This window comes from Anguilla rostrata, chromosome 11, assembly GCF_018555375.3.
Source record: "Anguilla rostrata isolate EN2019 chromosome 11, ASM1855537v3, whole genome shotgun sequence".
NCBI classification, from domain to species: domain Eukaryota; kingdom Metazoa; phylum Chordata; class Actinopteri; order Anguilliformes; family Anguillidae; genus Anguilla; species Anguilla rostrata.
In genome coordinates, this window is record NC_057943.1 from 35,476,422 (window position 1) to 35,504,090 (window position 27,669).

The 27,669-nt window shown below is 42.6% G+C and overlaps 3 protein-coding genes across 5 annotated transcripts; 2 read left to right on the plus strand and 1 right to left on the minus strand.

Moving 5' to 3' along the window:
* Positions 1 to 359: 359 nt before the first annotated feature.
* Positions 360 to 2,266, plus strand: c11h1orf74 (chromosome 11 C1orf74 homolog). 2 transcript variants are annotated; one of them, XM_064299613.1, is made up of 2 exons: positions 360 to 652; positions 1,004 to 2,266. In XM_064299613.1, exon 2 carries the CDS (start codon positions 1,039 to 1,041, stop codon positions 1,837 to 1,839), a length of 801 nt encoding a protein of 266 aa, XP_064155683.1. In that variant the 5' UTR covers positions 360 to 652; positions 1,004 to 1,038; the 3' UTR covers positions 1,840 to 2,266. The 2 variants fall into 2 exon arrangements, with proteins under 2 accessions (XP_064155683.1, XP_064155681.1); XM_064299611.1 differs by lacking the exon at positions 360 to 652 and adding an exon at positions 659 to 846.
* Positions 2,267 to 2,857: 591 nt separating this feature from the next.
* tomm6 (translocase of outer mitochondrial membrane 6 homolog (yeast)) lies at positions 2,858 to 6,609 on the minus strand. Of its 2 annotated transcripts, none has more exons than XM_064299615.1 (3): positions 6,374 to 6,609; positions 3,417 to 3,522; positions 2,858 to 3,270 (listed from the first exon to the last, which is right to left on the minus strand). In XM_064299615.1, the coding sequence occupies exons 1-2, from the start codon at positions 6,472 to 6,474 to the stop codon at positions 3,426 to 3,428; spliced, it is 198 nt and encodes a 65-aa protein (XP_064155685.1). In that variant the 5' UTR covers positions 6,475 to 6,609; the 3' UTR covers positions 2,858 to 3,270; positions 3,417 to 3,425. The 2 variants fall into 2 exon arrangements, with proteins under 2 accessions (XP_064155685.1, XP_064155684.1); XM_064299614.1 differs by having other exon boundaries at positions 3,410 to 3,522; positions 6,374 to 6,588.
* Positions 6,610 to 8,395: 1,786 nt separating this feature from the next.
* On the plus strand, positions 8,396 to 27,645 carry LOC135234733 (bcl-2 homologous antagonist/killer-like). The gene is made up of 6 exons (XM_064299620.1): positions 8,396 to 8,553; positions 17,921 to 18,031; positions 24,358 to 24,493; positions 25,570 to 25,713; positions 26,093 to 26,273; positions 27,421 to 27,645. Exons 2-6 carry the CDS (start codon positions 17,953 to 17,955, stop codon positions 27,523 to 27,525), a joined length of 645 nt encoding a protein of 214 aa, XP_064155690.1. The 5' UTR covers positions 8,396 to 8,553; positions 17,921 to 17,952; the 3' UTR covers positions 27,526 to 27,645.
* Positions 27,646 to 27,669: the final 24 nt, after the last annotated feature.

Here is a 27,669-nt window from a genome sequence, read left to right on the forward strand (position 1 = left end):
CAATAAGATCCTGATAAGGTCTTACTGGTATCAACAATGATTGTGAAGAGGAATATTGAGGAGGTATAAGTTTTTTCCCTATCAAAAGACATCCACATTCGAAATGAATAAATAAGGTATCATTGGTGGTCCTGCCTTCATTTTCTATTATGCTCATGCCAAATGTTAAAAAACAAACCAATCCTTATAACAAAGCTGAATCTTTACTTTTGTATAGAATATGGCATATTTCCAAATACAGTTGATTAAGTCATTGATTTCTATCTAATATAATTTGTGAATCGTAATGATTGTGCGTCCTAACCTCGATGCTGTCGTCTGACTAATTCTACAGCGCAGCTACAAGGAGTACATGTTTTGTGTCACAAAGGGGAGACTTGGCGCCTGCGCAATCTTGTGCGTTCCCAGTATCCATTGCAGGAAAGGACGCCCCGGAAGTCATACGACTGGATAATATGGATTATATTCTATAATATACACACCAATCTCGCTCATTGAAAATAGTCCCGCCGTCCATGTATATACTGTCAATGAATCCGGCGAAAATTGGCTCCAACCGAACACGCCCAGTTTTCGACGCATTCCGACAAAATTCGGCTCTAGCCGACCAAACCCCTTCTCTCATCGTGGTGAAAGTGTCCCCGACAGACAGGTTAGAGAAAATTGGTTTTCGATTAATGACACGGAAATGTTTTCTGCTTGTGTTGTCATTAGTAGGGAGTGGCAGTTAACTAATAGAGTGCAGCAGTTTGCGGTCCTATAACCCAGAAGTTCACATTTTTGAGCCATGGATTCTGTCGGCAAATTTCCAAATGCTTTTTTCCTATTCAAAAAGAAGTAATCATTGTAAGAATATATACCTTGGCTATCCTTTGCATTTCGCCTCCTTTCTCTAGCCATAGCAAATCCGTCATTAAAGTAACCCAGATATGTACTACAGTAATTAGTTTGGTTTGGTTGTAGGTGTACAATTAACACAATTTCCCCCTTTCTGCCTGTGCAGATGCAGTGCTTTGGGTCGTGGTCAGGTGTGTGCTGATGTCAGTGATGGGACTCCCAGAGTGCTTTGTTGTTGCTGCGAGACAGTTCTTGACATCAGGAAAGAAGAAATTCTTGTCGGTGCCTTCATGCTTGAGCCTTGCTGTCCAGGTCTTAGCTGTAGATTCAGGTCTGAAGCCTGCAATGGTGTATGACACAAACTCAGCAGGACCAGATCAGGTCCAGCGGTACCTTGACAAGCTGCGAGCATTGGGCCATGTGAAAAATGCAGTACGCATAGTCACAATCGACGATAATATCCTTATTATAAATTTAGATCTGATTATCATGCACTTGGAAGAGCTTCTCCTGAAAAAGAATGTTGCTGTAATTGACGTGTCCAAGTCTAGGGACCAGCCTGCACTGGCTACAATGGAATCCAGTGGCATTGAGGAGTCGATGCAGGGAATTCTGCATAGTATGAGAACATTGGAGAGGGACAGCCTAGTGGTCCCTGCAGTAGGAGAGCAGTTGTGTGCTGGATGGAACTTATGCTCTGTGTATGGGATCCTCCTGGGCTTCCCAGCCACCTATTGGTTTGACCAGAAGAGGAGCTTTGAGAACTGCCTGAGCATGGTGCCGCTGGTGGTCACCACGGCAAGGGCTTCCTGGGATGCCGTTGCCGGGGGCTACAAGCAGGTTTTCTCCTCCTTCAGCATCCCACAACTGCTAATAAAAGAGACTCAGCCCTTATTGGACTCATGGACAGAAAAACTGCAAGAGCGATTCAGTCAACAGTCCACCTTCTCTGCACTTACCGTTTCCACAGAGACGGTCCGATTGCCCTCTCTTTCCCTCTGACTGACTTCATGTCCAAATATTTTAGAATAAGTATTTTACAGAAAAATTACCAAATGTCTCAGCAATTACTTCTGGCTGTTACAGAAACATACACTTGATTAATCAATTCAGATCATTTAAATGGGGTGTTGCAAATTCCAGTTTTGTTCTTGTCACATCAGCACACATCAACATTTGACAATAAATAGGTTATGGATCCAATGAATGATGGCTGAGAAGTCAAATGAGTTCATTTTAATGGGATCCATGCCCTGTACAAGACTCATACAGTATTTGGATTTATGGGTCACTCATCTTGGATTGTAATCAAGACCATCACAGAGCAGTGTGAATCCTAACATCACACAATAATCACTTTCTGGTGCTTGTATTGTGCAATCATGTTGAGTGCATCTTGGCCCTGTTAAATAAATTTAAATGTATACTTTCTGGTCTTCCTTCAGATTTGTTTCTTTCTTCATCTCTCCATTGCTTATTCCTCAAATGAGCCAACATGCAACATACCAAATTAGTTGTTTTTTTCCAAAAATACTTCAGGCAAGCTGGTACTAATACCAAACAAGCTCTGTTGTTGCATTGTCTGTACATAGGAAAGCACTTGCATGCTGTAAAAAAACTGCACATCTGTCCACTGTGCACATTTTAATTTGAAGAGTTTTAAGTCTCAGTGAGAGAGAAACACATCCAAAATTGTCTGTTTTTCCATTGTTCCCCAAGGGGTCTATTTCAACTGTACTTCAGTGCAGCTGTCCACCTGCTCCTCCAAACTCCAGCGATAAAAACATGAACATCTTTTTCTCAGCATCTCTCTGCCAGGTTTGACCCTTAAGGCTGACTTCAATCTTCCTTATTTCCCTAAAGCAGGGTCGCTATACTTCATGAAACTAGTGATTCATTATTACTCTGTTAAACCATGGCGTGCTGCACATGGGGAAAATCTGTCAAAAAACTGTTAATTGCATTTTAATGCCTCTCAGTCTCAACTGAGCGAAATGAAGTCAGAAGAGCAGCGGTCACATATGTTATGAAATTCACTTTTATTGGTGTAAAAGCATATTCATCCATATTTGAGAAAATGCAAAACTGCTCCCAAGAGCAAAAGATGTAAAAGCTATGGCTAAATCTGCAGCAGCAAGGCGCACAGCATGTATGACTTGTACTCTGCCCGAGGACAACACGTGCATTTTTCACTTATTTTGCTTTCTACACAAGCATTGCTTTTGTAAAATTACAAGTTAAAGTGAAAAATTAGAAACAGCTTGTGTTTACCAAACGAGTCACTGCCCGAACGAGACCGTTTGCAAATGATAAATAAATTTTAAAAAAATACAAAAGAAACTAATCATTTATTGAGTGTCTTCACTTCCACGTGGATTACAGCTTGGGTCCCATGACTGTCAGCAGCTGTGGCGTAGAATTTTGGTCAGACACCTGCAAACAGGATGAGAAGAGTAATTATTGTATACTTTCCGATATTTTACCATATTTTTTTTTTTAACCTTTTTTCAATTTGTAATAAGTCGAGGAGCAGCCATCACACAGTCAGACTGGGAGAGTGGCGTGCACTTACAGCTTACTTGCTGCAGTTAGGCGACTGCTTGCGGAGACATCAAATCAAAGTCAGATAAATTCCTCGCCACCCAAACACCTGCTGCAAACAGACCCAAATTCACCAACAGGTTCCTGTGATGTAGAAAACAATTTGCAGATGACTGGTTACTTACATATTTTAAAATATATTTTTACTAATACAAATATAAAATTGTTTATTTTTATATTTTTGTTCTGCTTTTCCTCCTTTTCTGTTCAGTACATTTGACATGATTTAGAGTCGTGGAGACAAAAATCCACAAAAACTTCAGACTTTTACGGTTGTAAATCAATAATCTTGTACAGCAAAAACTTAATTGCAATAATGTACACCAAAATTTGTATCAAGGTGCCCCAGTTCTATGGTACAAACCCAGAATTCCTGCTACAATTGCAAAGAGCCACTGTATCTAATGTATCTAACAGTGGCTTCCATCCATCCATAATCTATACCCGCTGGGCCAGGATTGGAGAGAGTGCTGGAGCCTATCCCAGCGTATATTGGGCAAGAGGCAGGAAAACACCCAGGGCAGTCTGCCAAACTATCGTAGGACACACACCATTCTGACAGTGGCTTCCCAATTCATTACTTCACATTTATTTGGCAGACGCTTTTATCCAAAGCGATGTACAAAAAGTGCATTTCATGGTCATGGACAACTACAAAACACAGGTTCAATAAGATACAATACTTGTCTTATTTTGTACAGCTATTTCTAGCCAGGGACACAGTTTAGTTCACACCATGAACACTATTCTGACCTAACCTCAGCAAAGCCAACTAGGCAGAAGAACAAGCTACAGTATTAGGACAAATACAAATTACCAAAAAGTGCTGGGATGGGGGAACATGTAACGAGTGTCATGAAAGGGGGAGGGGGGGGGGTTTAGAATGAAATATACAGAGTGGTGGTAGTTAGTCCAGGTATAGCCTGAAGTGATGAGTCTTCAGACCACGGCGGAAGATGGGTAGTGAGGGAGAGGTTCGAAGAGGGACAGGGAGTTCCTTCCACCACTGGGGAGCTAGGGTGGAGAAGCTCTGTGATCCCTTTGCTTGGGTGGGAGGGGGTACAAGGCGCCCTGCTGCTGCAGAGCGGAGTGGTCGAGCAGGCGTATAGGATCGAATCATGTCCTGCAATTCTAATGTTAGCAGTTTACACCCAAAGAGCCAGAAGCTCATCTGCGAAAGCTGGTCTGGTGTCTTATTCCATAAAGACGACGGGAAACATCCAAGCCAGTATTCACCCTGACTTCCTGCCTTCCATATTGGGCCAATCCCATTCGCAGGCCTGTCTGACCACTGTAACTTCCTCTGAAATGGATGAGGACAGTAGCCGTATTTCCACTCTGGACTGGACCTCAATCACACACAGCTGGTGCAGGGAGGCTGCAGCTGCCTGATTGGTCAGCAAAGTCACAAGGGTGTAACACCACAAGGCCGCACCTCCGGACTGCATCAGAGCTGTAAGACCAGGATTCCAAAGCTGATTCAATGTCCAGATCAGGAGGGCACAACAATGGCCGATGCATTTGGAGATTCTGTGCAAACATCTGTTCTTAATTATTTAATTACCTCATCATTAGCAGATTAAGCCTAGGCCTAAATAAAGCTCTATTTTGAATGGCGATTCTCCATACAAAACTTAATTTAGTCCAGGACTAACCTTAATCTCGGTCAGTAAAACCAGCCCTAAACCAAAATAGTTGGTTGGACCAAAAATCAGCATGCAGACTGCGCTCCAGGACTGGAGTAGTGCACGCCTCCTCCACAGGGACAGGGTCTTTTATGTTCTGTAGCTCAAGCCAACCTGATAATGTGACTGGGGTAGAAAAATTCTTTCATGTAAGATTTGCCAGATACAGGCAATACACTCAGTGGGAATTTCTTTTCTTTGTCTCATCAAGCAAATATTTTACCAAAATATATCAGTTCCTACTCTGACCCACCACAATCATGCAGTGTAGGTAATGCAAAAACTCTGCAGGTCACAGTTTCGAAATCCACGTTTGTAGACAGCTAAAAGCTGACTGAAGGCCCCCTGACAACGGTTCACTTCACAGGACAGATATAGCTCCCTTCTACCAATCTCCACTCTATGGGTGACCAAGCCTACAAAATAAATGTTTCAACATTTAGAACAATGGAGACTCCAGATAGAATCCACGATATAGGACGGTAAGTAAAAGTTACGAAATACACGGGACTTATGTTCTGACACAAATCAGACTTTAAACTGAAGGTGCATACGCTGAATGAATGAAACGGGGTCACAGCAAAGACCGATTGATTCTTGAATACCAAGTCAGCTAAATTTGCTTCACGACAAAATGTCAAATTCAGGCAATTATATAGCTAGCCATTGCAATATTAATTAGATAAGCAAGTATGATATACACAACTATGTCGGTGGCCATCTTGGACGTGTCATACCTAACGTTAGCACGATACAATACGCGAGGTCAATCGATGCCAATAACAAACAGCAATACGACAGATCGTTGTGTAGCTCACAGTTCTATAGCGCTGCAAACAAACGAAGCCGATGCGTTCGTCAATCAGTCAGATAGTCATTTATCAATACAATAATAAAGCAAAACATTCTGGGCTGCTCTATAAAACTCCCCACGAGCCATCTGTTAATGGATGACAATCTAGAGGTGTAGTTACAATCCAGTACTTAAACTGGTACGCGAATGAATTAGAATTTACAAATAAAACGTTTAACATGCCGTCAACACGAAGGCGCAACTGGGCATGTAGTCAAGATGTAGCCGAGTTAGGTGGTGATGCACAGCAAATACAACACCGACACGTGCGGATCAGGCAGCTAGGAGGCTGGCTAGCCACAGCGCACAGGGCCTGAGCTAACTAGCTAGCCAAATTAGAAAAATAAACTTTCACCTTGGACGAACGGATAATAACTAAGTTGTTCAATTCAGTTACCTTCTGAAATCATTCCTATCCGTGGCAAAGCGACACGCCGTGGAGATCCAGTCCATGACACCAGAGGGTCCCGCTGCTGATTTCTTACCCACTCCAGCCATATTTCGTAACGTCAGTTCAGTGCAGTGAACCTAACTAGCTAACAATTACGTAACGGTGGTGGTGGTTCTTCTTCTTCTTCGCCACCGACCGGAAAGGAGTGTGAATCCGGCTGCAATCTAGAGTTTGGCCAAGAAAACATAACATGCTGCACAGTTTGTTCTTGAAGGCAGGGACAAAAAAATAATATTCTAACTCTATCATTGCTGGTTTTTTATGCTTCTGTATAAATTTGGACAAATCCATAATACTTATTTAGCCTACAATATATGAGTTGACTAAATTTGCACTAAAATTCAAATCTCTATTTTTCCAGACCTGCCAACCTGCACGCATTGTGTGTATCAACCACGCAATTCAACGCAACATAAGTTTAAAATTATTATCTTTTTTTTTACATTACAACATTCCTGTAAATACTTGAAAATGAAAACATATGTTACAATATTCAAAATAAATTATTTTCATTTTTTAAAAATAATTAAATGCAATTCACTTATGGTTATCAGTTTGTATAAGCACACATATCATATAATGAAATATTAATCATGAAAAAAATGGTTTTAAACAGGTGTACTCAAACTTTTGACTTGCAAGTATATCATAATATAGCCCAGTGCAGTGCAAGTGATATTTTAGAATCAGGTCAAATTATACAATTTTGCCTGATCACTTCTACAGTCAAAACTAGAATTATGAAGAAAGGCTTGTGTGTGTGTGTGTGTGTGTGTGTGTCTCTTGAAGACTGTCGTGTGCAAAGCGAAGTGGTGCGAAAGCATGTGAACTAAGCATTACACTGTCTACTGTGGTACTCAAAATATTTTCCCAAGGTTGGCAGGTCTGTTTTTCTCTGTTATTCTTTCCAAAAGTTCAAAATCAGCCATAATCTCAGGGACAAACCATGAAGGAACTGTTGGATAACGTACTAGGCCTATTGGGCTAACTTTCTGGTCTATGATCTCCATTTCTCAGGTTTTTTGTTCAATCTCCACCTGTAGTGCTGCCACTGGAGTTGTTTTGATTGCCCCATTGCATAACCTTAACACCTGATATTGCATCTAGCTTCTTTAGCCAACTGTCTGCTGCAGATCCATGAACTATACACCCACAATCAAACACTGATCTAATTAATCATTTGTATATGATTGCAAGTGCTGTTCTTTTTGCTCCCCATTCTGTTACTACTAAACATCTCATTACATTTAATACCGTTTATCAATTATTGCGTATCGGTCTTCCGCTTTCACTACATTTACTAGAGAATTTACCATGCCATTAGCCTTACTGCCACCTACAGGGTATTTGAAAAACTGGTCAAAGGAAAGCACATAATTACGAAGTCTGACACGAGAGAACGAATGAGATTCGGATCAATCATACTCACTCTTTATGAATCCATTTATGAATTTTGGGATTGTTGATTTAATCAGTTTTACCATGCAGCCAATTCATAAATTGTACAAATTACACATATACATGTTTAATTTATAAATGATCAACAGTATCCCTTAAATTTGTTCAAATCTGAAAAACCTTACACAGGCTACCCTTAAAGGGATATTTCACTTTGGCATAACGAAAATCATTTTGGGGACCTTAGCCTATTGTATTTGCATAGGGTGAATACCAGCACAAGCTGTCCCTGCTGACAGTTAGCGGCATCGCCTTCCTCCCAGTAATTTGTTCATCGAATGTGAAAAGTTTACAGATCCTATTCTCAGTTTGTTACAATTATCAATTTGACATGCCCAAATTCGGTGTGTTTAATTACATCCGACTACACAAAATTATACAAATGGTTTTATTTATTTGTTTAAAGAAAAAATCGAATGACTAATTGTAACATTTGGCTAATTGGCTAGGTAATAACTGACGCTGCAAAATCGACCACGTTCAGTATACCACAGGAAACCTAAAACAAGCTTACTGTGAGCTTTTATTTTGATAGGGTTGCAATGAGTAGGATATTCCTTCGGAACAGGAATTCTTTCGGTGGTTTCAGCGCTTCCTGGTTCCTCCGTGGGGTGGTTATTGTGTAAACGCTCTGAAAACTTCGCAAAATCAATAAGGCAGTAGCTGAGGTAAGATATGTATATACATAATTTGATGCTTTGGTGTGAGTATTTAAAACTAGCGAGCTGACTGAGTTGTGGGGTAAACGAGGGAAAACAATTTTTAGCTAGCGAGGTAAATTAGCAGTAGCTGTTGCTCGCTGATGTCTTTTCCCGAAAGCCTTATTTTGCAAAGTTAGTTTAATAGTCGAAGCTTGCCAATCCCGGTCTTTCAGGAACTTATTCTCTCACACAAACCTCAGTCCAGTTGGATGTTGTTAGCGGGCTGGCTGAGTGAATAGCGGTGGTGAAACCGGTAGTATGCTCGCTAGAGCTATTAGGCTAACTATGTAATCGTCAAATTATTAATTGACGAAAGTTTAAGAGTGCAGTCATTAACTTAACCTAGGTAACCAACAACTAGCTACTTAATAATTTAAATGATATCTTAATGTGTCAGCTAGCCTAGATGGCCCGCAGAGTTTGTATTTCCTAGTTGAAGTTTATTTGTCCGTGTTTCCGAAGTTCTGTAGATGCCAGAGCACTGGGAATGCTTTCCAAAACACACATCTGTTTATTCATTTGCACTGACACCTGTGTAAAAAAAAAAGTCAGCCAGGAGCTGCTGGGTGGCTCATCTTGTTAAGGCTCTGTTCCAGTTCACGGGTGGGCTTCATAAAGCGGGATCTACCACCCGTGGAAGACTGTGAGCAGGAGCAGAGTCTGCTCAAGTTAGGTGGAGTACAGTCGGCCGAGAAGTCACTGCCTTATCTCCGGTGACGGTCGACCGTGCTGACGCTATACAAGAAGTTCCTTCCACTATGTCCCATGTGCAGGCTGCGTTTGGGCTTTGTCTCTGCACACCTGTATTGGCTGTAGAGACATGATGCAGTCTATTCTTATTATTATTTTTTTTTAAGTATAAAGAAGTCAGTCTTATTGTGTACATTTTTTGTAGTGATGTCAAATATATGCTAGTTAAACTAATTCCCAGCCAAAAGAGCAAAATGATGAGTTTTATTATTATTGTTACTTTGTGTGATTGGTCTGTTACCTTTCACAGTGTGATACATTGCTGTTTAAAAAAGAGCACACAAATTTCCCTTGAATAATTAAATTAGCAGCTGTGGTTCATTTAACTTGTAGAACAAACAACACCTTCCATAAAAATGTGACACGTATGAGGTGAGAATATAAATCTATCTAGTTATTGACTAGAAGATTATCATTACTCTGTTTGCAGACTGGAGCAGGTTTTGGATCTACTTATAATAATTAGCACTGGAACTAGCCTATGGACTTTGAGCTATTACCTGTTTGATTGGTTGCATTTTCAGCAGAACGCTCATAAAGATAAACGTATTCTCAAAACGCAGCAAACTCATCTTGTGACTCAGGCAGTAACGGCTGCTGACCAGAATGTTTGGTGAAGCAAACACCCCCGCCCCACCCGTGATTGTACCCCTGTTATTGTCATGCTCTATCTGGGCTTTTCTGGATTCTTGCACACTGACCATGTCACATGACCAGCTGTACCCAGAAAAAAGCTGGCGGCCCATTTAAGACTATGAACCGCTGAGCTTTCGGAGATGTCGGTCCTCTCATCTAGGCCTATTTGCCATGCAAAAAAGGAGCAGTGGCTACTTCACTCTTTATATGCACCTGCACCGTAAACACTGGCTTCGATCACATCGTTTAGAATCGTCGTAGGGTGTGTCCCATTGCTCGAAAAAGGCATCCTCCTTTCCTCCATACCACGTCCTCTCCTCCATGCCCCGGAAACCAACCTTTGTTGTCTCCTCCAATATTGATCTTTGATCAGTATCGGACGACACGAGCGAAGTGTCTTCAAACTCGGCTCCACGCCTCCTCCAGCAAAGGACACATCGATGTATGCTTCCGTGGAAGTCTTTTCACATCTTAAGGAGGTATCATCGTGCTCACGCCCACAGAGATTGAAAGACCATTCCACAGAATCTGACACAGTCCAAAATTAGAAAGCGGAGATGGCAGAGAACTAAAATTTCCCATTATACCAGATATTACACCAAATGTGTGTGTGGTTCAGTAGGCTACCATACATCGTATCCAAAAGCTAGATTACCTACAAAAGATAACTAAATGTCAGCTCGTTTTTTTATGGCTCGTATCCTACAGAAAAATTCGGCAAATTAAGACGGGCAAGCAGGTTTTATTTGCTTGTATGAATGTTACTTGAACGAATATGCCTCTAAACGTAAATAAGCATGGCAGTTACAATATTTCATATGTGAATATGAGTGAATGGATTTATTCACCCAATCATGTCCAATGGACATATTTATTACAAACAAATATGATTTCAGATATTACAGTGGGAAGTAATTTTTTTCAGTGTGAACACTGAACACTGGGAAACAATAATGCATAATGGGCCTATGCTTCACTAATCTACGAATAATCTATCTAATGCAATGTAGCCAGCTACAACTGTTCTACTGTCTAGCTAGCTGGCTGGGGTTAGTCGTCAGTAAGAAAGCTCAATAGCTAGCTTGTGAAACATAATAGTTATTTAGTTAGCTAGCTGACCACAACTTTTTCCACTAACTATACTGTTTATTGTGGGCACGGGCAGGAGTAGGGGCTGGGGAGCAAATGTGCCTCCTCCGGCGGCGCAGCGAGGGGGGGTGCAGAGGGTGCAATGCACCCGGGCGCAACATCAGCGGGGGCCCCAAAGAGCGTACAAAAAAACTGACTGGCTCAGGGCAGGACTAACGTTAGGAGAATAACAATGGTACCGTTCGATAGTTAACGAACGTTACCATCATGGATGGGAGAAAGAAGCCTTTGGGCGCCGAAAACCGAAAAAGAAAAATGACTAGACAGGATACAGAAAGAAGGATGAGAACATCACTGTCAAACTGGGTAACCAAACCAAAATCACAGCAGGAGCAGGGTGATCAGAGCAGTTCAGAATCCAGTCAGAGCTTAGCAAATGGAGGCGGGAATACTAACGTTAGGTAAGCAAGCTGACTAAAGTTAGCTAAGGTTAGCTAGCAACTGAAAGATAGTTTGAAAGAAAGTTTTCATACTAATAAATAGTAGGTTGCTGTGGATATAGCTCAAGTAATGTTAACATCTGGCAGTGATAAACAGGCTAACTGAATGCAGGACTGGTGGAAAGAAGTTAGCTACCATTAGCTTGCTCGTTAGCTAACGTTAGCTAGCTAACTTAACCCGCTCTTTCCTCCAGTCCTGCATTCAGTTGACTTTAGCCTGTTTATCACATGGCTAGCTAACGTTAGCTATCGACAGCTAAATGTAAATAATGCTCTGCTGATAACAAACCAGCGATTACTAATGTTGTATGTGATGTATTAAAAATAAAAAAGTAAATAAATCTGTTTTATATTGATCAACACTGTTTTTTTCGGGGGGGGGGGGGGGGGGCGGCCAAGTTGCATCTTGCACCCACCCTGAGAAGTAGGTTGTTGCGCCCCTGGCCTCCTCCCCATGTCAAACTCACTCATATGCTCTGTTTGTATCATATCTCACACCGACTGTTTATTGACACAATAGGCTAAGCATTAAAACTTTATTATGCTGGAAAACCCTGGGTACTGATGGGTGTTGTTATGCGTGCATGCATTTTCCATACAATGAGTGGTGATATGCGTTTTAAAAATGGATTCCTCTGCATGCTAGGAATTGATTTGGAGTCGAGCGCATTAATGCAGTCACTGTCTGTGAAATAACTGAAAATCACCCTCCCTCAACCAGGGTGTGTTCCTGATTCTCTTGCCCCAGGCATGCTGGGATAGGCAAGGTGCAAGACGCGATTATTCACACCGTCTTACCTGAACTCAGGATTAGGGTTGCAAAGGGCCAGAAAATTTCTGGCAAATTCCTAAAACTTTCTGAAGATCCCTGATCTCCTGAAACTCCCAAAATATTGCATCTCTACTCAGGATGATTTTTCAGATTTTTAAAAACGTTTTGAGTTCTCCAAGGCTCAAATCAAAGGGGAAATTGAAAGTAGTATAGACAGCGTTTTATTGTAAAATTTGAAAATGCTGCAACTAAACGGCCTGTTTTTCTGTGAGTGGGCTTTGAGGAAATACAAAATATTATTTTGGTTCTGTGACACACATTCCGTTTCATTTTTAGGTCTCTGTGCAGTGTGTGTTTTTAGGAGCTCTCCACCCTAGATGAGTAGGGTTAGGGTTCATGAGAATGTGTGTGCATATTGTCAGGTGTGTGAGATTTACAGTGGCTGGGGATGGTCCCGTTTAACTAGTTTTACCATATTGCATGAAAACAGTGCACAATGCAGTAGAGTTGGATACACTGGGAATATTTGATATTTAGCTGGCAGAGGCATAAACATGAACCTAAAAAATACAGAGGTCAAGAGACTTGGCAGGGGAGGGGTGAGGTGAGTTGGGGGGTGGGGGGTCTAGGCTTGGGTTTGCTCTTTTTTCTCCTTTAATTTGTTCATTTTTGAGGATGCAACTTATGGTGTAAATGCTGTGCACCATAAATGGACATGGAAAAAAAGAGGACATGTAGGGCTGTGGCAATGTGACGATTACCGCAGTACCGCGGTCATGTGATGTCTACCGCGGGGTTGAGCTCAGTACCATCATCACCGCAAATATTTTTTTTTTTTTTTTTTTTTTTGCTGGTGTAAGTTACAGGAGTGCATATGGTGTGTGATATGAAATGTAAACTTATCATATAAACACTAATCATTGTTTAGTTATCATCATTGACTGTCTTGCATCCTGTGTTCGAGGGCTTCTGGAGAAACAAAACTTTTCAGTTGCTTGCCACTTCAGCTTCGCACGCGAGGGGGAGGGACAGTCAGTCCATTAAACATGTGGGGAATTTCTTTTGTGTGTCCCCGATTATTATTAATTATTTCTATGCTTGAGTACTTGTGATATAACGTTAAATTAAATATATACACGCAATACGCAAGGAATAAACCACGACAGGCTCTCCCGTTATTTGAAAATAATGTTCGACGGGGGCGGTGATGCGGCCGAGGCGAAGACGTTTTTATTAAACCCGCGGGGTTTAAAGATGTGGACGTGTGACGAGCGCGTGTGTGTAGTTCCATTTGCACCGTCGTTATGCAAAAACTCTGGTCGTTAATTCTGTGAAACCAACGAGTCTATCAAGAAAAAATAGTTCCTTTTTGTTTTATACCATACAATGAATTAGCACCAATTTTGGTCATATTTGTCATTACATTATTTAAGAAAACTATGTGAAACCATAACTCAAACAAATTAATCTCCCTAGCTCTGTCTTGCTTTTCAAAATGTTGCGGTCTCGCAGTGTAGACATCGCGTTTTTCCAAGACACTCTGAAACTGTGTTTGAATGCCAGTTAGCTTTATGATAGGTTCGCCGTCACTTGTCACATAGCCAATATTAAAATTCCGGGTTTTAGGTCAGAATGGTCTCACAGCATGCTATTGAATTGTATTCAAAACAGCGGTTACTACAAACGGAATTGTTCACAAAGATATGGATGAAAATGCGTCCCGTAGCCATGAGTTAAATGTGGAATGCCTATTCTGCTGTCCAAATAAGGGACGGTTCTGTATTTTGAGGGATGGTTGGCATCCCTAAATGAAGTCAGTAACAAGAACCGTGATTCAACGTTGCCATCTATTGCGAAATTGGACATTGAAAAGGGGAGGGGAAGTAACAACACATAATGTTGCTGTTTTAACTGCTTTAGGATGCTGGATTTTGTAGCGCATTGATTTTAGAACTGTTAAAAGGCCGAGGTGTCCCTTTACGGGGGAGAGTTTTCCCACTTTTCTCAAATACCATTTGTTCAAAACACTTCAATCAGAGTGTAGATTGTAGAATGATCATTTCCCTGGAGAATGAGCACACGAACATGCTTGTCTGGCTCCTAACAACGGATGAATGGTCCCTGAGTGTACGGAACATAGTTAGTCTACGTTAATTAATTTTAATTTTTTTTGGCGGTAAGACGCCGAACCACGGGTATACGTTGCTTTTTCACGGCGGTAAGAAAAAATCCATACTGTCGCAGCCCTAAGAACATGACCTTTGTGTCCTCAGTGTTAGTTACGGTCCTGCTGGTTGGGAAGAGAGGAAGCTGATTAATGGTACAGTTGGGCCCACAAATGGGAAGGCCCTGTTCAGCTAAGACCACTAACAGGAAGGCCTTGCTCAGCTGAGACCACGAACGGGAAGGCCCTGTTCAGCTAAGACCACAAACAGGAAGGCCTTGCTCAGCTGAGACCAAAAACGGGAAGGCCCTGCTCAGCTAAGCTCTGGAGCTGTATTACAGTACAAGTTGTGACTTCTGTGGAGGATTGTGGTGGCTCTGTAATTGGGTGGTGTGCCTGGGAGGGTTTGGGTGGCTGCATCATGTATGCCATTTTAGCTTCTCTTCATATTATTCATTGGCGCGGAAAGGTCTAAACTAAGGTGTAACGGTGCAAAAAAATCTTGATTTGGAATGTATCTCGGTTTTGGCTTTACAGTTGGGTATGTTTTCAGTATAACAGAAAAAAAAAATGAAATACACAATCTAAAATAGCTTTTCATCTATTATGAGATTATGAACAGTGGCTATTTGGCCATAATGTCATGCTGAACAAAATTAATGCTTGCATTTGGTCTTTTTTTCCTTAAATATGAACATAGGTAGGTAATACAAAATGCAGCATGTCAATATTGCTACAGTTGTAGTTTGCTTAAAGCATATTTGTGTTTGCACATGCTTAAGATACTATGCAATTTAAAACTCCAGTGGCATTGGTTGTTCCGTTGGCCCAGCCTGAATCTCCTTTGAGAGACTGCTTGAGTGCCATGGGGAGAAGGGCTTGCACTCCAGTCTGTTTTGTCATGTAGCATATTTCATGTATTGCCAGCAGCATGTCCGAGTTCAGTTGAACGATACTGGCATCCTGTCTTCACTCAATCCACCACTGTGCCTATTGTTTCTGTAGTTTCCTGGGAAACAAGGTTCCCAAACAGGAGACTGGAATGATATGGGACGGTCCTTGATTGATCTCTGGGCCGTGTCTGAATCGGCACACTTGCCTACTATTGAGTGTGCTATTTGAGTATACTTTTTAAAAAGCTCTTAATTATGCAGAATTTCTGAATATTGAGTGTACTTTAAAATGCCCAGTTGAATACTTATTTTTGTGTTCACATATTTTCAGGAGCATACTATTCAGGAAGTAAATTAACACTGTGATCCCTCAAATATGACGTGCAGCTTGATGTATTATTCCATCAACAAACAAACACAGACGGTTAAATTTAAATACCAGTAACCTGGGGCTGTGTTTAACCCTGGCCCCCAGCGTTCAAAATGAGTTGTGAAGCTCGTCCCTACCCAGTGGCTGGCTGCGGCATTGCAGCCGGTGCCAGAAAAGCAACATTGCCATAGGTTTACATTGCAAAGTACGTCCTTACACTGGTGAAATAAAACATTTTTGTGAACACATTAGGGTTCTGGTGTATGTTTTAGCCATGCCAATTACTGCCCTTGGGTTAGATTTTTTTTAATACTCCAAAGCCTAAAGCTAAAATTAGGGAGGGAGGTGGCGGTAGAGGTGGAGATGGAGAGGATGAGGGGGAGGGAGGGAGAGGTTGACAGGCAGGGGAAAGAGTGCTAATTTAATTTTATAATATATACTATTTTACACCTCTAAAGACCCATAATATAATTTGGTGACCAAGTTTCCTTTTGGACCAATGGCTTTTTTGGAAACCCGCCTTGACATAGCTCAGAAAAACCAATGCAGAATTCTCTATTTTGGTGATATTGTCATGAAATTTGAACCAGGATTTGTCCAGCATGTTTCTAAACTGACCAGGCACAGCCAAAATCATCTGAATCCACTCAAACAATATTTTAGGTGAGAAAAAACTATAGTGTTATAGTATAGTATAGCGATAGTGAGATGCTTGCTGTAGCAGCTGTGAGATGCTTGCTGTAGCAGCAGTGAGATGCTTGCTGTAGTGGTAGTGAGATGCTTATTGTAGCGATAGTGAGGTGCTTGCTGTAGCAGCAGTGAGATGCTTGCTGTAGCAGCAATGAGATGCTTGCTGTAGCAGCAATGAGATGCTTGCTATAGCAGCAGTGAGATGCTTGCTGTAGAGGCAGTGAGATGCTTGCTGTAGCGATAGTGAGGTGCTTGCTGTAGCAGCAGTGAGATGCTTGCTGTAGCAGCAATGAGATGCTTGCTGTAGCAGCAATGAGATGCTTGCTATAGCAGCAGTGAGATGCTTGCTGTAGAGGCAGTGAGATGCTTGCTGTAGCAGCTGTGAGGTGCTTGCTGTAGCAGCTGTGAGATGCTTGCTGTAGCAGTAGTGAGATGCTTGCTGTAGCAGCAATGAGATGCTTGCTGTAGTGATAGTGAGATGCTTGCTGTAGCGGCAGTGAGATGCTTGCTGTAGCGGCAGTGAGATGCTTGCTGTAGCGGTAGTGAGATGCTTACTGTGGCGATAGTGAGATGCTTGCTGTAGCAGCAGTGAGATGCATGCTGTAGCGATAGTGAGATGCTTGCTGTAGCAGTATTGGATGCTTGCTGTCGCTGCAGTACTGCTAATAACAGCAAGGCTTCACCCATCCAGTGCTTGGTGGCGGCTGTGTACTTCAGTTCTTGGTGCACAGAGCGTACGCACAGTTGTGCCAGGATCTAGATTTTCAGTCATATTTGAGTATACTTTGAGTATATACAACTGTCTTCCCTGAGCAGTGTGCTCATCGAAGAGCTGGGGTCACCATTGATTTGGACGAGAATACTCTCATTACTACAGTGAATTTTTTTTATGAATGTTTAAAAAAAAAAAACCCCACCTTGTCCACACTGGCACCCACTAATAAAACTGTTCTGTGAGATACATTATTCATTATTTCATTCATTACAGGCATTTGGCAGACGCTCTTATCCAGAGCGACGTACAACAAAGTGTATAACCATATCAGGAACAAGTATGACGAAACCCCTAGAGAGAAGTACCGGTCCAAGTGCAGGGAATAACCACATAGTTCAACTTGGATACACTGCCTGTCCTATCGCCATTTAATCCGTGGGATGTTTGCAGGGAAAAGCTGCACTTACCTTGTACGAAACATCAAGCCAGAATCACACCCTGAGTGATTTTACACTGGCACTTCCATTCTTTCCTACCGTACCTGTATTTAAAATGGGTCATATATTCACATTACATGGTGACAACTGTAGCTGTACCCATGTCTGAAAATGTTCCAAAGCAGGTCTCAATTAAAAAAAAAAAAGAAAAAGGTGATCTCTAGATCTCTCAGTTGATTGGCAGTGGTTTTGAAAGAAATGTATGAATATGGGTACACTATACACTGTACACTATGCACAATGTCATTTATTTCAAAGGACATTATTGCCACGCCTGATTGGGCGGAGCCATGGCCACCGGGGGCGGAGATGACCCCTGGAAGCCTGACCAGAATGAGAACAATGGAGACTCGTTGCCCCCGGATACCGGTAAGAACGGCTCCGTATATAGTAGCACACACTTAAAAAAAAAAAAAAGAACATCCGCTAGTGCACGTTCCCCATCTCCCTGTTTTACTGATACAGTGCTAGTGCACGTTTTCCATCTCCCTGTCTTACTGATACAGTGCTAGTGCACATTCCCCATCTCCCTGTCTTACTGATACAGTGCTAGTGCACGTTTTCCATCTCCCTGTCTTATTGAAGCAGTGCTAGTGCACGCTCCCCATCTCCCTGTCTTACTGATACAGTGCTAGTGCATGCTCCCCATCTCCCTGTCTTACTGATACAGTGCTAGTGCATGTTCCCCATCTCCCTGTCTTACTGATACAGTGCTAGTGCACGTTCCCCATCTCCCTGTCTTACTGATACAGTGCTAGTGCACGTTTTCCATCTCCCTGTCTTACTGATACAGTGCTAGTGCACATTCCCCATCTCCCTGTTTTACTGATACAGTGCTAGTGCACGTTCCCCATCTCCCTGTCTTACTGATACAGTGCTAGTGCACGTTCCCCATCTCCCTGTTGTAGGGGAATCAAGATGTTCCCAAAAACAGGTAAAATGACCGTTAGCCCAGGAAGAAGCAGATCAAAAGTTTGTAGTAAAAACAGGAAGATTTATTACGCAGCCGGCTACGGGAACAACTCAGCAAGGAAGTTCAAAATAGTATTGTTGGGTGATTAGATTTATACAGTGGAATTCTATTGTTGAAAGGGATCACTGCCTCTGATTGGTGATGAGGCTGTGCTTCCTTCTGATTGGACCATTCAAATTCAAACCAATCCTACCTATTCAAACAGGTACCATTCACATTGAAATTGAATTACAACAGGGGGGCTCGTCCCCTTCCCCCCTGGGGCCCAGCGGAAACTTCCCAAATGCAGAATACACAAAACTGTCTGTTTCCCAACAGTCCCTCCTTTTTGACCCAACATAAAGCATATGGCGAGGTCAACTTAGTTGGCTTACAGGAAATCAGAACAGTATTGTCACTTGGTCAGTTACACCTCCCACATATAGAACCCAGGCCTAAAATCCCCTTGTGGCACGCCTATGGCAACCGTGGCAAGGAAAAACTTCAAGATTTTAATATGAAGAAACCTTGAGCAGAACCCGGCTCACAAAGGGGAAGCCCATCTGCTGCTGGCCGGCACTGGGCAGACATTAAGAGAGGTTGACCAATATTCTAAAAGTGTAGTAAGCATGATATGAGAACCCATTGATATGGGTAAGGCCGGCTGCATAATGTTAAAGAAAACAAAGGAAAGAATTCTACAAGTGTCGTGTACAAGGCCTATTACCAGGTACAGGCATCTCTACTTACAATGTGACAATACACACAAATACCACCTTCTAGCCACTGGGCCATCTGTTGCCTTTTTGCTTCATTTGTTATCAGGGTTTAACACCCAGCTATGAAGTGCTGGAGGAGAGGTGTTTACTGGTGACATCAGGAGTGATTAGAATAGAGATAGTGGTAGAGGTGTCAGTTAGATTAGTGCAGTAGGAAATGTTAGGCATTGAGTAGTTTGGTTAGAAAGTAGTCCTCCTTTTGTCACCAATATTGTGCCATTCGCTATTGACCCAGTGGCTGGCTACCTTTCACATTTAGACTATATACAACAAAACAAAAAGTACAACATTAAAACAGGACACCAAAAATGTACAACATTAAAAATGTCTTTTGTGGGGCCATCATCCAGGTTCAACTTCCGCCTGCCGTGTTGGTGCACATCTTGTCCTTGAAAGATGTGTCTGAATGGAGAGATAGATAGCCCCCAGGGGCTATAAGGGTAGACGGGGATTATTGTGCCCCATGTTGGGTCTCACCCTTGTATTTTCCTAACTATGTGATGTAGGACCACACCAGAGTTCCAGTCACTGGAAGCAGCTGATGGAATCATGAGCCTGTGTGGTCTGGACCAAATTTGGATAAAATGTCGTCCAATTATGTTTTTCACGAGGATCCAGGTTCAACCAGGAATGTTGCTTTGTCCTCAGCCGGGTCAGGTCCAGTTCTGTGATCCTGTGAAAGACACTTGGGACACAAGCCTGCAATATTCACTCAAAACAAATGATTAGTCCATTTGAATTGATTAGTTGGTTTCTTGTACCAATCCCCCATTTTGTATTGGGGGTTCCTGCACTAGTCAGGAATCTCCTATCCACCCACAAGCTCAAATATCACCAGTCATTTAAAATCCTTCCTCCATCTCTGGTGTATTTACACGGCCTCAGTTGCCCTTGGTAACCCCACAGATCACCCACAGTTACATTTTAATGTTGTATAATATTTATAAATATATGTAGGGCTGATAGCCCTATAGGATGATATCTTATTTATTTATTTATTTATTTATTTATAGCTACTCCCTTATCTTGGGCGCATAAATTAAGAATATTTAGGGGCTTATGGTGTCCACATCCTTATATGCAGCCCATGCCCAATATATCACTACAGTCTCTCAAAGCGTAACCAATTCCTCCACAATGCTTTGTTTCTAAAAATGGGAAGACTACCATCAATTACCATGGTCAGGAAATCACCACTGCCTCTACTCAATTCATTCCCTGAATTACCATAAGATAGCAGCGTATCTCTAAAGGCCCGTTCTCACCTTTTTCCCTAGCAGAGAACACATAGCAGCCTTCCTAACCTTCTTCACTCAACCTGTCTTTCACCATTTTTAGTCCCCACAATTGAAAAACTCTTCAGAGATCTGTAGGTTAGTCATTATTAACCTTACTCCATTATTTCAGGCTTATATAGGGTCCGCAGTCCTTAGGCTATTAGACCGGAACCTCAATCAGTTTATAATACTATCTATGATTCTATTATATTACTTAGGTAATATAATCTGTCAACTATATTGTGTACACTTCATATCAGTCTGTATCTAGATATAATAATATATAGTTATAAATGCGCGTTACTGGCCAACACTTAACAAACTATCAAGAACAATACGAACACGAAACAATAAAGACTCAGAACAATGTCAAACAACAATAATGACCCAAAACGGTATCGAACACAACGGAACAAGATCAAACAACAATACTGACCCAAGACGGTACGGACAACGGAACAATGACGTGATTTACGTTGGACACGAGTAAGCTTCTTAGGAAAAGCAGCTATAATAGCCTGCTCCCCTAATACTCCAGGTACGGTTCAGATCTTCGTCCCCTGGACTGAGGGCCAAAAACACAGCCTGCCTCAGCACAAACTCACAAAAACCTAAGTGAGAGACCACTCCCTTGTCTCCCACTCTAGGCCGAGGCGCAAATACTCAACTCTCCTCGGGACATAAAAACACAGACAAGAGTACGCTTCGTAGGTATTTCTAAACCTACTACCCAAGATATGAAAATAGTTTGTCACCTTGGACTGCGGGTTGAAATGTCAACGTGCCGCGGTAACGTACTCACAGATACTCAAGTTAGAGACACTCCCTTGTCTTTAACTCTGAGCCGGGGCGCAAATACTCAACTCTCCCCGGGACATGAAAACACAGACAAGAGTACGCTTCGTAGGTATTTCTAAACCTACTACCCAAGATATGAAAATAGTTTGTCACCTTGGACTGCGGGTTGAAATGTCAACGTGCCGCGGTAACGTACTCACAGATACTCAAGTTAGAGACACTCCCTTGTCTTTAACTCTGAGCCGGGGCGCAAATACTCAACTCTCCCCGGGACATGAAAACACAGACACGATATACGCTTCATCGGTCCACATAACCGAATAACCAGACGTGAAAATAATTAGTCACTCTGGGCCGCGGGCCAAAAACTCAGCCTGCCGCAGCTACGCAACCACGTATTCACCTTTTTGGCGTGAAAACTCACTCTCCTCAGGTTAGGATGAACCTCACCCTGTCACCATATAGCTATATTCCAAAACATAAACAGCGCTGGTACATTCAAAACATTACCTGATCAGTTAAAACATAACATATGTTTTAAAAACAACACAATAGACACAAAAAGACGCAGTTTTTAACTACAAACAATTAATTGCTTCTACACCGGTCAAGTTACAGTATAGGTTACATACCACTGGGTGGAGCGTTCCAGACCTCCGCAAGTTTGCCTTCCAATCGCCTATCTATATGGTGGTAGAACAAAGTACTCACTCCTCTTGCATCGGTCGGGGAACCCACGGAGGTCAGGAATCGAATCCACCCTGCTCGCAGCGCCAATTTGTAGGGGAATCAAGATGTTCCCAAAAACAGGTAAAATGACCGTTAGCCCAGGAAGAAGCAGATCAAAAGTTTGTAGTAAAAACAGGAAGATTTATTACGCAGCCGGCTACGGGAACAACTCAGCAAGGAAGTTCAAAATAGTATTGTTGGGTGATTAGATTTATACAGTGGAATTATATTGTTGAAAGGGATCACTGCCTCTGATTGGTGATGAGGCTGTGCTTCCTTCTGATTGGACCATTCAAATTCAAACCAATCCTACCTATTCAAACAGGTACCATTCACATTGAAATTGAATTACAACAGGGGGGCTCGTCCCCTTCCCCCCTGGGGCCCAGCGGAAACTTCCCAAATGCAGAATACACAAAACTGTCTGTTTCCCAACACTGTCTTACTGATACAGTGCTAGTGCACGCTCCCCATCTCCCTGTCTTACTGATACAGTGCTAGTACACGTTCCCCATCTCCCTGTTTTACTGATACAGTGCTAGTGCACGCTCCCCATCTCCCTGTCTTACTGATACAGTGCTAGTGCACGTTCCCCATCTCCCTGTTTTACTGATACAGTGCTAGTGCACGTTTTCCATCTCCCTGTCTTACTGATACAGTGCTAGTGCACGTTTTCCATCTCCCTGTCTTATTGAAGCAGTGCTAGTGCACGCTCCCCATCTCCCTGTCTTACTGATACAGTGCTAGTGCACGTTCCCCATCTCCCTGTCTTACTGATACAGTGCTAGTGCACGTTCCCCATCTCCCTGTCTTACTGAAGCAGTGCTAGTGCACGTTCCCCATCTCCCTGTCTTACTGATACAGTGCTAGTGCACGTTCCCCATCTCCCTGTCTTACTGATACAGTGCTAGTGCACGTTCCCCATCTCCCTGTCTTACTGATACAGTGCTAGTGCACGTTCCCCATCTCCCTGTCTTACTGATACAGTGCTAGTGCACGTTTTCCATCTCCCTGTCTTATTGAAGCAGTGCTAGTGCACGTTCCCCATCTCCCTGTCTTACTGATACAGTGCTAGTGCACGTTTTCCATCTCCCTGTCTTACTGATACAGTGCTAGTGCACGTTTTCCATCTCCCTGTCTTACTGATACAGTGCTAGTACACGTTTTCCATCTCCCTGTCTTATTGAAGCAGTGCTAGTGCACGCTCCCCATTTCCCTGTCTTACTGATACAGTGCTAGTGCACGTTTTCCATCTCCCTGTCTTATTGAAGCAGTGCTAGTGCACGTTCCCCATCTCCCTGTCTTACTGAAGCAGTGCTAGTGCACGCTCCCCATCTCCCTGTCTGTTGCACCCAGTCAAGGTGCTGCTTTTAGTTTTCAGGTAGCATATTTCCCATTGCTCACCAGTTAGTTTTCTGTCTAATTGTATTTGTTTTCAGTTGGGTTAATCACAACAGTAGAGGGGAAGAATGATGTTGTCATAGGATTGAGCATTTGACATCCATGTGGTTCTGTGGCTTATTGGTTTATTTCATTGGAGGAGGCATGCTACTGTCGTCATCAAGAGTATGCCTTTGCCACAGTGTGGGTTGTGGGAATGGTTGAGGGGGTTGCATGATTCACACAACAAAAATAATTTTAGCAGTATATTGAGCTGAGTTTATATAACATAGTCCGACAGTGTCGTCATGACTGTGAAAGCATTATGGGCAGTATTTTTAGTTCATAATCTATATCTAGCTTTTAAACAAAACTATGCAGAAATTCAGGTATACTCTTGACTCATGCTCTGTTCTAGTTAAATTATTTATATGAATAAAATTAATATAAATGTAAATAAAAATATTAATACATTTTAATGACGTGTATACTCGTCTACCTTGCCCGCAAATGTGGAGCCCTGGTTGCAACTTGTATTTCTGCTCTGGTGTAAAACAGAGTGGTAAAGGCCCTGAAAAACAGGCTGAGAGATCAGAGTTTTCGATGCAGGCCCCAGAATTTCCATGTTGCTCAAAGAATATTTGCTGAATCATCAAATGTATATTCAAGGAATGTGAAAAATGCAGGTTACTCGTGTTGCGGGTCTGCGGAGAGCTGTTTGAGTAGTTAAAGTCCCCTGGCTCCTGTGTCACTCCCCTGTCTGGCTTTGGTTTTTCTTAGAAGAGCACGTGGTGCAGGAAACCGAGGAAGTGTTCTGCAGCTACGTCTTTTACCGCTACAACCAGGCAATGCAGGAGGGAGAGGACGAGCTTCCCTCTGACCCCGAGATCATGGCTCTTCAGCCCGACAAGAACAGGTGAGCAGCACTGAGATCATGGCTCTACAGCTGAACAAGAACAGGTGAGCAGCACTGAGATCGTGGCTCTACAGCTGAACAAGAACAGGTGAGCAGCACTGAGATCATGGCTCTGCAGCCCAACAAGAACAGGTGAGCAGCACTGAGATCATGGCTCTGCAGCCTGACAAGAACAGGTGAGCAGCACTGAGATCATGGCTCTCTACAGCTGAACAAGAACCGGTGAGCAGCACTGAGATTGACTCTACAGCTGAACAAGAACAGGTGAGCAGCACTGAGATCATGGCTCTACAACTGAACAAGAACAGGTGAGCAGCACTGAGATCATGGCTCTGCAGCTGAACAAGAACAGGTGAGCAGCACTGAGATCATGGCTCTATAGCCAAACCCAAAAAGTACAGGCAAGTAGAATTGACCATCCTGTTTCTACAGTAAGGTAAGTAGCACTGAGATTGTGTTTGTACTGTCAGAGCAGGTAAGAAGAACTGAAATCAAGGTTCTACTTCCTGACCAGAACAGGTCATAAATGGTAATATCAAGGATTTACTGGCAGACCAGCTAAAACAGGGCACATTCTCACATTTAAACTTAAAATACGAAAATGTAGTGATCAGACGTGAATAGCGCTGATATCCCGTCCACATAATCCAGCATATCCCATCATATCCCACTATAATCCAGCATATCCCATCATATCCAACTATAATCCAGCATATCCCATCATATCCCACTATAATCCAGCATATCCCATCATATCCCACTATAATCCAGAATATCCCAGCATATCCCACCATAATCCAGCATATCTCACCATAATCCAGCATATCCATTACATTACATTACAGGCATTTGGCAGACGCTCTTATCCAGAGCGACGTACAACAAAGTGTATAACCATAACCAAGAACAAGTGTGTCGAGAACCCTAACCCCGATTCTTCTGCACCTGATATCCCTGCATGTGTAGTGGTGAGCTGTCTATAGAAAAGCTGTGCCATAAAGAGAACCTTTATTAGCTGATAATACAGGGATGCTGACTGTTTATAAATGTTCTTGTTCCCGCTTTTCTCTCCGCAGTCAGATGTGTCGCGTTGGCCAGCAGTTGGCGATTATTGGAGATGACATCAACAGGCGCTATGACCTCAGCTTCATGCAGATGCTGTCCCAGCTACCGCTGACCCCAGAAAATGCTTACAACTATTTCTGCGACATCGCGAAGAGGTATATGCCATCAATCATATGCACGGCTGCTTGGGTTCGAATAAGCAATCCCGTTTAAGTCATATTCTCCATCTGACACATTGGATGACAATTATCGAGGTTTTTCGACATACATTTTTGTTTGTAATACATAAAATAATATTTTTAACAATTATTATCCTCAGATTTATATTTTCTCCTAAGTTGGAGTATGACTCTTTGAGTTGGGATGGGTGCGGGAAAATGCTAGAGTTGGGACGGCTGTGAGCAAATGCTGGAGTTGGGATGGGTGCGGGCAAGTTATGGATGTTTGTGTTTTTTTACTTTGGGAAATGGATGGACTGGCATGTACGTGATGCTGTTATTGGGTTGTAATATGTCTGTCTGTGCTCTGTCCTAGCCTGTTTGACACGGGCATTAACTGGGGGCGAGTGATCTCCCTGCTGAGTTTCGGGTACCGCATGGCGCTGCACGTGTTCAAGAACGGCATGACCGGCTTCCTGTCCCGCATTGCACGGTTTATTGGAGACTTCCTGCTGAGGAACAGCATTGCACAGTGGATCGCACAGCAAGGGGGCTGGGTAAGGACTGCCCTCATTCTGTTACACCACACCTAATTCTGCTACACGTGATTCTGCTTCACCACACTGATTCTGCTACACCACACACGGATTCTGCTACACTTGGTCCTGCTACACCACACACTGATTCTGCTGCACCTGATTCTGCTACACCACACACTGATTCTGCTGCACCTGATTCTGCTACACCACACACTGATTCTGCTACACTTGATCCTGCTACACCACACACTGATTCTGCTGCACCTGATTCTGCTACACCACACACTGATTCTGCTGCACCTGATTCTGCTACACCACACACTGATTCTGCTGCACCTGAATCTGCTACACCACACACTGATTCTGCTGCACCTGATTCTGCTACACAACACACTGATTCTGCTACACTTGATCCTGCTACACCACACACTGATTCTGCTGCACCTGATTTTGCTACACCACACACTGATTCTGCTGCACCTGATTCTGCTACACCACACACTGATTCTGCTACACCTGAATCTGCTACACCACACACTGATTCTGCTACACCACACACTGATTCTGCTACACCACACACTGATTCTGCTGCACCTGATTCTGCTACACCACACACTAATTCTGATGCACCTGATTCTGCTACACCACAAACTGATTCTGCTACATCTGAATCTGCTACACCACACACTGATTCTGCTTCACCTGATTCTGCTACACTACACACTGATTCTGCTACACCACACACTAACATGCATAGATTATATACATTTAACTTGCATAAAAGTTGATTTAACTTCAACATGAATAAATGTTGAAATGCATTTAGCATGCATAAATGTTGATTTATCTTTAGCATGAATAAATTTAGTTGAAAATTCAATTGAATGAAATCTTACCTACCTTAAGTTTTTTTAAAACCCCAGTTAGCTTAATAACTTTAGCTTGTAGTGAAATTTTGTTATTCAATAAATGTGCATATATTAACTGAATTCCACTCTACCTAAGGTTAAAACAAACAAAAACCACAGATGGCTTAATACTTTTGGGCTGCAGTTTTGTACTGTTGATATGCATTTAACATGCATGGATGATGATGTACCTCTAACATGCATAAAAGATATGTAGGGGAGATAGCCGTGCAGAAGCCTTTCCCTCTGTATTGCAGGTTGCAGCTCTGGAGCTGGATAATGTCTATGTGAAGTACATGCTGGTACTGCTTGCAGCGCTGCTCCTGGGCCAGTTTGTCGTCAGGCGGTTCTTTAGCTCTTGATGGAGTTCAGAGCAGTCATGTCCTTCACCTGTGACCCCTAATCAAGCTCAGGGATAGCTGCCCAGTGACTGAAACTTGAGACAAGAGATGTGGGGTTGGAGGGGGACTGGAGGGGGGTTTGGACGGGGGACTGGAGGGGGGTTG